This window comes from Macaca nemestrina, chromosome 6, assembly GCF_043159975.1.
Source record: "Macaca nemestrina isolate mMacNem1 chromosome 6, mMacNem.hap1, whole genome shotgun sequence".
Classification (NCBI taxonomy): domain Eukaryota; kingdom Metazoa; phylum Chordata; class Mammalia; order Primates; family Cercopithecidae; genus Macaca; species Macaca nemestrina.
In genome coordinates this window covers 19,819,311-19,832,493 of record NC_092130.1, presented here as the reverse complement: position 1 = coordinate 19,832,493, position 13,183 = coordinate 19,819,311, and the positions used below count along the sequence as shown (strand labels likewise).

At 40.3% G+C, this 13,183-nt stretch overlaps 1 protein-coding gene across 6 annotated transcripts in view; it reads right to left on the bottom strand.

The window, feature by feature from the left end:
• Positions 1–410: 410 nt before the first annotated feature.
• The window catches only part of LOC105482324 (ATPase phospholipid transporting 10B (putative)), a 123,803-nt gene continuing 111,030 nt past the window's right edge, over positions 411–13,183 (bottom strand). For 2 of the 6 annotated variants that reach the window (XM_011742345.2, XM_011742346.3), the window contains 2 exons: positions 7,189–7,376; positions 412–3,206 (listed from right to left, as the gene is read on the bottom strand). In XM_011742345.2, the coding sequence (XP_011740647.1) occupies positions 2,759–3,206; positions 7,189–7,376 (636 nt within the window). In that variant the 3' untranslated portion in view covers positions 412–2,758. Of the gene's footprint in view, positions 3,207–7,188; positions 7,377–13,183 lie in introns of all 6 variants that reach the window. The other 4 variants (XM_071098112.1, XM_011742342.3, XM_071098115.1 and 1 more) reach the window with 4 other exon arrangements.

Below are 13,183 nucleotides of genomic sequence, written 5' to 3'. Positions count from 1 at the left end.
CTCGATTTGAGGTTGGTGCTGGACCAAATCAGTCTTGATTTGAGGCTGGTGCTGGGCTTCCAGGAGGAGAGTAATAGCCAGGTTAGAGTTCTAGACTGCATGTACTGCTTCTAATTCTTACAGCCCTTTTGATTTGTCATACTTTCATGTTGGGTCCAATAGCTGAATATGTTCCTGATACTCTATACTTTCAGTGGGGGTTGGCGGCGTTGGATTCTCGACAAATATGTGAGCTTCTCAAAGACAGATTGAGCTCCTCACAGCACCTTGCACATTGTCAGGCATCTAGTAGGGGCTTAACAGAAATTTATTGGACAGATACATGAATGAATGAATAAATGAATGCAGAAGAGGACGGGGGGATGAGAAAGTCCTCATAACTAGTGATAATGATATAAAAGAATAATAATACGAACTTAGGTTGACAGGCAACTATGAAAAACCATGTTTATTTTTAATAAAGGATGACATATTTCCAATCAGTAAAACATAATAAAAGTATAAAAATGTACTAAGTACAATCATTAGCATTATGTTATAGGGGAATAGTTGTTATAACTTTTCCCTGTAAGATGGCACATTGGATGGTCACAGTTGGCTTGATTTACAGAGGGGCAAGAGTAGGTGACCAGTTGTATCAGTTGCTCCAGTTTCCTAGGATTTGGGACTCTTAAAAATGAGAAAGTCCCAGGCAAACTGGGATGGTTGGTCATACAAGAAAAACAGCAGCATCAAAATGCTGGCTATAGTTTGGAACTTAGGAAAAGAATCAGACATTATTTTTTTCAACTTCTCAATCTCTTTTCCCCTTAGCTCTGAAATAAAAATCCCTTTGTTATTACTGAAGGTGTTACAGCTTTCAGAGGCTTTTTACCACTGGGTTTCATGTAATTTTGACTTAATATCTATGTCAAGCCTGGGAAGAAAGGCAATTCTAACCAACTTGCAGGTGTGGCATCCTGCTTCAAGCTGCCTGCATCCTAGAGAGAATGGAGGCAGAGCAAGAATTCAAACTCAGATCTCCTGAGGCCACTGTTCTGTTCTTTCTGGCTTTTAGTAGTAGCCAGAAATTGTTTGGGGAAAACATTGGGGTGCCTGAGATCCAAGTTTTCACTCAGTCCCCTTACTGGGAACAATTCACATCATCACCACTTTGCCTGGTATGTGTACCTGTCCCTTCATGGGCAATCCTCATGCAGGATTCCTCCAAATACCCAGCAGCTGGCTAGTGCTGACATCATTATGTGGCAGAGGCAGTGAAACAGGATATTGGCTCCAGGACGGTGCTGCAAATGGTCCTTCCAGTCCAGGTTTGTCAGGAAGATGGTCAGAAGGCCAGCTCCCTGTGCCATTTGCCAACTTGATTGAATGTTTTCTAACATCTTTGCTGAGGAGGTTCTCGAGTGATAGGTCAACTTATGGCTGATGGCATGACTCATAGGCTCAAAGACTCGCCACACTTATTGCATCTATTTCTGTCCTTTTTGCCTACTATATAGGTACTAGCTTAAGGTGGCTCAGTACCCTTTCTGGCTTATTTTACAAGACTAGGGTTAGGCTATACTTTCCCACAGCAGACCTGGCTTCTCTTGACAGCCTATTAAAATTCTACTGTTCATTCTTTTAACACTGTTTTGAGCTCTGCTATATATTTGACATAACCTCTAGGGATAGGAAGTCTATATAATCCTCCTTTTCCCTGTGAAGTGACGCTTCCTCTGACTCCTCTAACTGAAGCAGGCCAGTGTCTTCCAGAGGGTGGTATTCTGGAATAAGCTGAGTGGGGTTTCATATGAGCTCTACCCTTGAAAATGTCATTGTTTAAGCTCAGGGTTGCTTTATCATATGGGCCTATTCTGGGTGCGGATGTGCTTATATCTCCTGATTTACAGGTTTTTTTTTCTTTTGTTCTAAGAGCTGAATGAGGATGGGCAGTTTTATTTAAAAATAAATACAATAAATAGCTTTTTCAAAAAAGAGTGCCACCTATGTTCTCTTGTCAGATTCCCCAGATGGTGGGACATATGGCCTGTCAGTCAAAACGGGTCTCTGGTTCACCTGTTCCCTTTTGCATGTCTATTCTTCATGCCTCTTACACTAGCTGTGACCCTACAACCCTCAGAAGAGTCTGTGACACTGAGTTCAAATCCACTTTTCTTTCTGGCTTTTAGTAGTAGCTTTTTAGACGTGGCTTTTCTTTGGCTTACAGACAAAAGGCAGAACCAACTCGCTGTGCATGGAAGGGATGTTAATCCCAACTAGGCCGTCACCGCAATACACTCAAGATGAAGCCCTTATATGCACAAGTCTCTTATGAAACTTTAACTCTGGGCACTGAGGGGTAAAGAAGCCCAGAGACTTCTATATCCTGAGATATTGCCTGGGTTGATACACTTCTTGGAATCTTGGAAACTTATGGCCCAGTTGCATTGGGTTGTAGGCTACACTTATCTAGAGGGTCAGAAGAATAGCTTTGGGCTAAACCAATTTGAGAACTCAGTGCAACAAAAACAACCTCCTTCTCCAAACTGTTTGCAAAATGTGCTGCCTGGCAGCAGCAGAAAACTAAAGACCGACTGGGTTTCCAGTCTTTGTGTCAAACCCCTTGGGGACAGCGCTTCCTCCATGGAAGTCAAGGTTGTTGGAGAAAAAAATAAGACTGGCACGTTGTTTCCTCTATGAAAAGGAAGGGGTCAAGGGTTACGTGGGCCAGTGATTGAGTGGCCTCTGTTGAGTTTGTATGGATTTCTGCAGCTCCTCATATGGTCAGTGAACTCTGGGATCGGCGATGGCTGCCCCTCTTTGAGCACCGGGACATATCAGTCTGTCCTCTTGAGTTGGCCATTGTCCTATTAGGCCCCAGCAGGTGCTCCCCGGATGAGAGTTGAGCTGAGGAGTCCCCTGAGCATGAGTCATACCTCATGCGCTCTGTGCCGCATCTCTGTTCATGGAGCACTGACTCTTCGATGTGCTTCCTCTTGGGAGGGTTAGAGCTCTTCGGGGTGCTGGTACTGAAGTCCTGTCCTGCGATAGATGACACTGGGTGGTGGGTGGGTCGAGCCACTTTGGGGACAGGGGCAGCCCTCTGTCTGTTTCGCCAACTCTGGATTTCCATGTTTCTTTTGTCTGGGGGCAGTTTGTCAATTTTCTGAGCTTTTGAGATTAGAGACTTCCCATAGGTTCCTTGTAGAGACAGGAAAAAGTATCTGGTGGGAAATAACAGAATAAAGATATTTCTGATTTCCATTACTTCATAAACTTCAGCATTAAAAGATGGTCTTTAGAATCCAGCTCCCTGCCCAGGGCAAGATCCTCTTTACTGCACTCCTAGCTATTAAATCCATGCCTGGGCACCTCTAGTCTTGGTAGCTCAACAAAAAAATAACAACAAACATAACAGTTTTTTTTTTTTTGTTGAGCTTGGGTAGCTCAACAAAAAAATAACAACAAACATAACAGTTAACATTTATTATACACCAGGACTATTCTAAGTGCTTTATGCATTATTAACTCATTTTATTTTCCCAACAATCTCATGCGGTTATTACTTTCGTTTGCCTCTGAGTACAGATAAGGAAACTGAGGGACTGAGAGATTTAATGATTTGTTCACAGCCACACAGTGGTTGAGCTATGGTCAGAACCACACACTCTGAATCCAAATGTCTCTTATTTGCCATGCACAAAGCAGTCCATTCTATTTCTGGGCTACTCCAATTTAGGCAAATTTAATTGCTGTGTCATGTTAAGCCTTTGTAAAACTTGATGATTTTAAAATAGTTTTAGAATCCACATTTTTTTCTTGAATCTGTGGGCCTTGCTGACTTGACAGTGTCATCCTATTACCACAATTTGCCAGATAAAGAAATAGGGGCCCCAAGAGGTGAGGTGAAATTCCCAAAGTCTCCTGAGATGTTAACAGATCTCCTTGTTGACTGACTCAAGGTTTTTATACCCCTGCCAAGCTGCATACAGTCTGTAGTAGACTCTGGAATTGGAAGTCTTTTTTTGTTTTTGAGACGGAGTCTCGCTCTGTCACCCAGGCTGGAGTGCAGTGGCGCGATCTCGGCTCACTGCAAGCTCCGCCTCCCGGGTTCACGCCATTCTCCTGCCTCAGCCTCCTGAGTAGCTGGGACTACAGGCATCCACCACTATGCCCGGCTAATTTTTTTATTTTTTATTTTTAATAGAGACGGGGTTTCACCATGATAGCCAGGATGGTCTCGATCTCCTGACCTTGTGATCCGCCCGCCTCGGCCTCCCAAAGTGCTGGGATTACAGGCATGAGCCATTGTGCCTGGCCTGGAATTGGAAGTCTTTATCTATGTCTAGAATCTTCTCTCTGTTCAAAGTGTAGGCAAGGAAAGGGGTAAGAATGTGAATAAAACTATGTGGTGTATGGAGAAAATATACACAAGCCGTGGCAGTGGGCAACTCACATCCACTTTCCAGATGTCCGTTGCCTTATCTAAAAAGGAATCTATCTGGCCTGGAGGACATCTAAGGTCATTCCCAAAGATAGTCTTTAAAAATTTTTTGTTTGAAGTCTTATAAGCAGGAAGGCTCCTATTCTTCCACTATGTCTAAAAGCTGCAGGGTGACCCTCCCACCCCTGCCCAGCCAACCTCTGCCAGTAGGCAAGAGATTTCTGAAAATTACAGTAGATCTCATGGAACCAGATAAATTGTTTTCATTCTCTCACATCTCACCCAGTGAGGTAGTAAGGCCATGTATGTGTCCCAGGAAATATTTGACTTTTTGCTTTAAAACTGGAATTTCCGTAGTGTAAACCTTTTCCTTGAGCCACTGCCTTCCTCCTCTATTGGTTTATTCAACAAATGCTTTTCAAGTTCCCACAACGGGCCAGGCCCCCAAGGGATTAAGCCATGAACAGGAAAGACAAGGTCCTTGCTGTCATGTAACATGTGAATATAGTTATAAATGGAGAAGGCAATGAGAGTGTCAAACACCTGATCACTAAAATTAAGTGTTTCTTCCTCAAGGAAGGAAGTGCTGACAGTTCCACCCGCTATGTATTTCTCAAACCCATACCCTATCAGCCCTTAAATGTTTCTTCCTTGAGGAAATGCCCCCCCCCATTTATAACTATATTCACATGTTACATGACAGCAAAAAGCTTGTCTTTTGTGTTCATGGCTTAATCCTTTGGGGTCCTGGCCCATTGTGGGGACTTGAAAAGTATTTGCTGAAAAAATGAATGGAGGAGGAAGGTGGTGGCTTGGGGAAAGGTTTACACAGAGTAACCTTTTAAAGCTGAAAACTGCAGGATGCATAGGAGGTAGCCATGCCAAGGGGATGAGAATCAAAACCTAGGCATGATGGCTGAAGCTTGGGGAGTGGTGATAAGAGTAGGGGAATATGACCCAGGAGGGGTTGGCACAAGCAGAGCAGGAAGGAATTGTGGGCCAGGTTTATGATTTTTGTGCTTTACTGCAGAGGTCTTGGGAAGCCCTTGGAGGGTTATAAATAGGTGACATCACACTTTGGACCAACAATAATGGACAAGAGTAAGATCTAATAGGAGACTACTGAAATAATTTGGGGTGAAAGGGTAATAGTCTATTGGTAGCAGTGGCCGTAGAAATGGAAATAGATGAGTTTGAGAAATACATAGTGGATAGAACTGTCAGTACTTGGTGAAAGGCTAGACGTGGGCGTGGGTTAGCAGGTGATGTCAAGAATAATTCCTCGGGGCCTGCCTTTGTCCTAAGTGGGTAGCATTTGCTGAAAGAAACTCTAGAGAGGTACCCAGATTTCTGGGGTGGTGCTGGTGATAGAGGGTGGAATCACAAATTCAATTAGAAATGTCTCCCAGTTTCCTCAGACTTAATATGCCCAGTGGAGGTGATGAATAGGTAGCTAGAAAGATGTGTCTGGAATTCATAAAAGAGGTCTGGGCTGGGAATTTATGATGAAGAGTCGTCTGCTAAAAATAATTTTTAAATCCATGACAGTTATTGCTGTTTATGGAGAGAACATAAAGTTAGAAGACAAGAGAACTTGGGGGCAAGAGAACCTAGGGGCAAGAGAAACTAGGTTAAGCAAACCACCAAACTTATTAAAGGAAGTAAGGCCTGTTGATGGGTATCTAATTTTGGGATAAAAAAAGTTTTGTATAATTGTCTATTTGCTATCGCTTAAAATGATAAAATGACTTGATTGCGATGTTCGGAGTGGTGAGATCCTAGGGATGGAAAGAGGCTAAGTCTTGCCTGTGGGCACATCATCGTCAAGTTCACTGCTTTGACTAGAGAGTGTGGGCTGCAGAATAGAACACTGGCCTTTGAGTTGGGAGAACCTAGCTCCCACTGTGATCGGTGGTAGGCCTGTGAACACATTCTGGTCCCTCTTGGTACTTCAGCCGTCCCATGAGCGGGGTACTAGAGCCATAGATCTGCCCAACACTTAGCTCATGGCAAAAACAAAATGAGAGACTAGATGGGAGAGCCTATGTCAAGAGTGAGCTCCAAGGAAAGTCAAGGCATTTATAGTTGCTCTTGCTATTTTTCTGGAAAAGGTACATTTACTGTAGAGGGTTTAACTTGGAAATATCTGACATAGTCCCTGGGCATGGATAATTTGTCTAATGCAGGTCTTGTGTGGAAAGTGTGTGTTTAAACAAATTTGAATAATACTTAAATGTTGGCAATTTCATGCAAAATTTGAATTTCTGGGAAAACTCTGAAGCTCTGAAATGTTTGACTTGATCTTTCCTTGTGTCCATGATAGAAGCTGAGAAGCTCTTTCTTCCAGTGTCTGTACTCCATCTGGCTTGCTGAACTTGCTGGCCTGTCCTTGTAGGCATTTGAGTATGAGACTCCTGGACTAATACAAAAAAGGACCACAGAGCTTCTCAAAATAATTCCTTATAACACAAAAATATTTGTAAGGCAGGAGGGTAGGAATTGATACTCCCATTTTATAGATGTCACAACGGAGGTCACACTGATTTGGTGACTTCGCTACTTTGTGGCTAACCTGGGACCACAGTCCATGTTATTTGCCTCCTTGGTCATTCATCATTCTTTCTGTCCCACCTCTCTGTTTCTGAAACAGTAGCCTCAAGGATCCCAGCAGAAGCCAAACTCCTGACTCTTGGGTTTTAAAAATATCTTATTAAAGGGAGATTGGTAATTTTAGGAAAGAAACACAGCCCCAGTGCTCAAACCTTGGGAGAAGAGCAACAACTGGTGTGAGAAAGCAGACGAGGTAGAAAGTGGGGTTTGACAGCTGGCCTTCCATCACCCAATAGGGATTGGTGGGGCTGTTGCAGGTGACACAGGTGGCATTGTACAGGAGAGATACCAGAAAGTACATCAGGAAGCTGCCGAGGAGCACGACTCCGTGGAAAATGGTCTGTGGAGGGAAAGAAGCAAACACTGTTGAAGGTAAGCTGAGATTAGGAGGCAGGGTAATCAAACTACTTGGTTAACTTTGTTTCAAACTATTTTTGAAATGCAACACACACAAAATTCAAAAAAGGGTGCAGCTTAATATAGCATTATAAAGCAAACACCCAGATTGCTGCCATGAAGAATTGAACACACATACCCCAGAAGACCCTATTCTTCTGTCTCACCCCTGCTTTTGGTGATAATTTCTATGCTATCCATTGTAGGTTTACTACCTATCTAGGTTTTCCTACATAGCCTGTTTTTAAATGGATAAATAGAATCATGTTTCGCATGACTTTTTGTTTTTTTTCCCCTCAGTGTTATGTTTGTGTGATGAGCCCATTTTTTCCATGTGGCAGTAGTTTATTCATTTTCAAAGCAGTGCAGTATTCTGTTTTTTTTTTTTTTTTTTTAAATTGTATTTTGTCCTGCCTGGTTTGTGCTTTTCTTTTCCCGTTCTTGTTGTCTTTTATTTTTATTTAATTTAAAAAATTGATATTAGATGTACATATTTTCAGGATACATGCAATAATTTGGTATATTTGTGTATAATTAGGATAATCATGACATCCATGACTTTAAATATTTCTTTTCTTTATTCTAGGAGTATTCCAATTATTCTCTTTTAGCTATTTTGAAATACACAATTGGCTAATGTTAACTATAGTCATTCTGTTGTTCTTTTAAACATATTGACTATTTTGTATAATTTTGTTTTCCTTCTTTCCTAGTTGGGAAGTTATATATTCCATTCCTATTCTTTTAGTGATTATTCAATAAGTGAAAACAAGCAAACTTACTGCAGTCTAAAGCTTACAACTAGTTTTCCATCCTCCTGAATTACACACGAGATTTAGAGCACTTCAACTCTCTTTACATCCCTCCTGGGTAATGTGCTTTTGCTGCTGTTTAAATTCTGTCATCTTTTAAAATCACTCAAGTCACTAGCATTATTGTTTGTATGGTCAGTATTCACTAAGGTCTACTCACATGCTTATCACTTTTCCTGCCTTCATTCCTTGGACCCTCCACCTGAGGTATCTTTCTTTTTAAGTACATCCTGTAAAATGTCCTTTTGGGAGTCTGATAGTGATATGCTGATGCTTTATTTCATTGATATTCTTGAAATTCATCTTTTGATGAATATGGTATTCTTGTTAGGCAGCTATTTTCTTTCAGTGTGCTTAATATGGCATTCCACTGTCTTCTGGCTTTCATTGTTACTACTGAAAAGTTATTAATCTCTACCTGTTCTTCCTTAGAAGGAAATCTTTATCTCTTAAAGTCTGCTTACTTTTATAACTTTTTTTTGGTCTTTTTTGTTCTATAGTTTCCTATGACAGAATAAGTATGAATTTCTTTTTATTTATCTTGCTTGGGTTTTGCTGAGCTTGAATCTTTGATCACTTCAGCAAAATTCTCATCACAATCTTTTCAAAGATTGCCTATATTTCATTCCCTCTCTCATTTCTGAGACTCTGATTAAATATATGTCAGACCACTTAAAATATCATTCTATTTACTTAATATAGCTTCTATAATTTTCATTACTTTTCCTGTTTTATAGTCTGAACACTCCTTTTGACCAATTCAATAATTCTTCCCTTAGCTATATCTAATTTTCTACTTAGCCAACCATTGAAACTTATTGTAGTCTTTATTTCTAAATGTTCTATTGATTTTTCAAATCGGCTAGATTGCTTTATATAGTTTACCAATCCCTGCAGATATTTTAAAGCATATTCTTTATTTCTTTAGACATAGTAAACATAGCTTTTCCTTTTATTTATATTTGATAATTCCAGTTTCTAAAATATTTGTTTCTGATATTTGGTTTTTCACTCATGGACTCATTCTTTTATGAGGTTCATTATTTTTGAATGTGCTTATTGTGCTCAAAGTTAGACACAACTTGAGGCTTAGAATAAAGGTAACTTTCTCTAGAAAGGAATTGTGTACGTGCGTGTGTGTGTGTGTGTGTGTGTGTGTGTGTTGCAATCGTTGGGCACTGCTAATCTTGAGGCACTTCAAGTTGAATTCATAGGTGAGAGTTTGGCTCACACAGGTGATATGAACCTGGGCTACATATGTACCCAAGGCCAGTCTGTGGTCACAATTTCCCCAGGGCAAATTGGTGCTGATTCTTTCTGCTCTTTTTAGCACAGAGGAAAAAAATCCTATTTTAATGTTGTCTCTTAGACTCCCAACTTAGGAGTCTAGGTATTGATTTCTGAACCTTTTGCTCAATCAAGTCTGCCAAAACAAAAGTTCATTTCTGGGAGAGTTGCCAATACCCTTAAGAAAGGCATTGGCTCAATTTGCTTCTCTAGCATCTCCCTTTCCCCGAGGTTTGGTCATTGCTTACTTGTCAGCTTTCTCATGCTTTTAAAGAGTTTTTTTTTTTTTCCTTTTTTAAAGTTATCCAGTATTTTTTGTTGTTCTCAGTGAGGGATGTGATCTAAATAACCTAGCGCCAGTTCCTGAAGAAGAAAGCAATTAGCTAACTTTTTCAATTGCTTTAATGGGGACTGAAACTGTCAAAGCTCTTAAAATTCTTGTTATATTTCTACCCAGGGAAGAAATAGATTCTCTTCCTGCTTCAACTACTTTCAAAACGGAAGCATACTTTTCATAATTATTTTAGTAGCTGACTCCTTTCCCCAAATCACCAGAAATCACCACTAACTACTCAGGGTACCTAGTCTGAAGATACGTTACGTGGGTTAATAGTGCTAAAAGAGTACTTTTTCTCTTTTAAAGCAGATGGCTTCAGTGCTTTGAGAAAGAGGACTGAGTGTTCAATCAGAATACAGAATCTTTAGTCTCACCACTCATTTAATACAATGTTGAGGCCTGATTAAAAACCTTTCAGGGCATTAAACCTTTTGAATGGTTTTAAAAAATCTAATGATTAAGAGAGTCATAGAGAGGAGAGTTCCTTTTGGAAAATATCTTGGACTAGTTTTTTAAAAGTGTAATTAAATTGCTGTGAAATATTTCAAGCATGCAGACAATAAACCTCATACACCCAACATTCAGCTTCATCAGTTTTAATCTTATATTTACTTCAGATTTTATGGAAAGATTAACTCTTATAGATACAGTTAAAGCAAGGGTATATCTCTTGCAAATGACCTCTTTAATCTTGAACACAAATTCAGTATCAGTCTGACATGTTTCATACACATGTACATGTTTACCCACGTTTATGGATGCTTTTTTGCTTTATCATATATGCATCCTTTTTGTATGGGCTGAATGTTTATGTCCCCCTACTCCCAAGTTAATAATGTTTAAGCCCTAATCTCCAATGTGATAGCATTTGGATGTGGGGCCTTTTGAAGGTGATTAGGGAGAGCCCCCATGAATGGGGATTAGTGCCCTTATAAGAAAAGACATGAGAGATTTGATCCTTCTTTCATTCAGCCATGTGAGTGATAATATAGCTGGAAGGCAGCTGTCCAGGAAGGAAGAGGGCCTGAACCAGATGCTGAACCAGCTGCTGCACTGATCCTTGAGCTTCTAGCCTTCAGAACCGTGAGAAATAAATCTGTTAGTTAAGCCACCCAGTCTATGGTATTTGTTATGACAGCCTGAGAAGACAAAGACAATTCTGCAGCTTTTTTTTTCACTTGATTTTATACTTTCAAGAAGGGGTTCCCAGCTCCTGGGCCATGGACCAGTACCTGTTAGAAACTGGGCCACACAGCAGGAGATGAGTGGCTGGCGAGTGAGCATTACAGCCTGAGCTCCCCGCCATCTCCTGTCAGATTAGTGGTGGCATTAGATTCTCATAGGAGCATGAGAACCATATTGTGGACTGTGGATGTGAGGGATCTAGGTTGCATGCTCCTTCTCAGACTCAAATGCCTGATCTGAGGTGGAACAGTTTCATTCCAAACCACCTCCACCCTGCAATTCTATGGAAAAATTGTCTTCTATGAAACTGGTCTCTGGTGCCAAAAAGGTTGGGGATCACCGCTTTAAAGTTTTATCTATGTTGAAAGACATAGCTCTAGCACATTCATTTTAACTATTATATGGTATGAATATGACACAACTTATTTTTCTCATCGATGAACATTTAGGCCCCCTTTTTGGCTAGTAAGAACGATGTAACATTCCTGTACATGTCTCCATATATATGTGTGCAAGAGTGTTTCTGAGGTATGTACTTAGAATTGTGCCAAAAAGTATGAGTCCTTTAAATTCCTCTAGGTGTTTTCAAATAGCCCTTCAGAATTTATGATCTACTAACAGGATAGGGAAGTTCCTTGGTTATGCTTTATTATCTTTAACACACTCCCAAAATGACTTGTCAGTATTTTATTTAGAATTTTCTACATCTGGCTGGGTGTGGTGGCTCACGCCTGTAATCCCAGCAGTTTGGGAGGTCAAAGTGGGTGGATCACTTGAGGTCAGGAGTTCAAAACAAGCCTGGGAAACATGATGAAACCCTGTCTTTACTGCAAATACAAAATATTAGCTGGGCGTGGTGGTGTGCGCTTATAATCCCAGCTGCTTGGGAGGGTGAGGCAGGAGAATCACCTGAACCTGGAGGCGGAGGTTGCAGCGAGCCGAGATTGTGCTATTGCACTCCAGCCTAGGTGACGAGTGAGATTCCATCTCAAAAAAAAAATTTTTTTTCTACATCTATGTTAATTAGTGAGTTGGTCTGTAATTTTCTTTCCTTAAACTGCCCATGCCCATTTTGATATCAGTTATTTTAAACATGAAAAACAAATTGCTTATTGCTATGGTTTAAATGTAGGTGCCCCCTCTAAACTCGTATGTTGGAACCTAATACTCACTGTGATAGTATTAAGAGGGAGGGGCCTTTTGGAAGTGATTAAGTCATGAAAGATCTTCATGAATGAATTAGCACTCTTATAAAAGAGGATGATGGAAGCATCCTAGTGCTTTTTTTGCCCTTCCACCATGTGAGGACACAGTGTTCATCTCTTTTTGCCTTGTCAGGACACAGCATTCACCTTTTATTTGTGCCCTTCCCAAAGATGCAGCAAGAGGACACCATTTGAAGCAGGGAGCAGCCCTCACTGGACTCTGAACCTGCTGGTGCTTTGATCTTGGACTTATAAGCCCCTAGAACTATGAGAAATCCACTTCTATTCTTTGTAAATTACCCAGTCTCAGGTGCTCTGTTGCAGTAGCATAAACCGACTAAGACACTTATCTTTTTCTATTTCTTGATTCCATGAAAAAATTGATATAAAATAGAGATCACCTGTTCTTTACAAGTTTGATCAAATTTTAAATCCTTTGGGTCTAATGTTTTTGGGGATAGGATTTGGCTTATTCAGGCTTGCTGAGTGATCTTGACTGCATTTTGGTAAATTTTACCAAACTTAACATTGCTAAAATTAATTTAACATAGCTAAAATTTTTTATATTCATATTTTGTTAATTGATCCAATAATGTCCTAAAGGTGTGTGTTTTTTTCCCCTTCAGTACAGAATCCAGTTTAGGGTCATATATTGCATTTGGTTTTCATATCTCCTTAGTCTCTTTTAATTTGGAATATTTCATAGCCTTTGGTTTTATATAGTATTGACATTTTTGAAAAATACTGGAATACTCTCACCCTACCTACCACCTTTTTGTTTAAAGAAAGATTAATGCTCATTTTGCCTTCGTCTGATGTTTCCTTATGAGCATATTCAGATTATACATTCTCTACCTGGCCATGTGATCCTGGCAGGTTAGATACCCTCTTTGAGCCTCAATTTCCCTATCTATAATTATAAAAA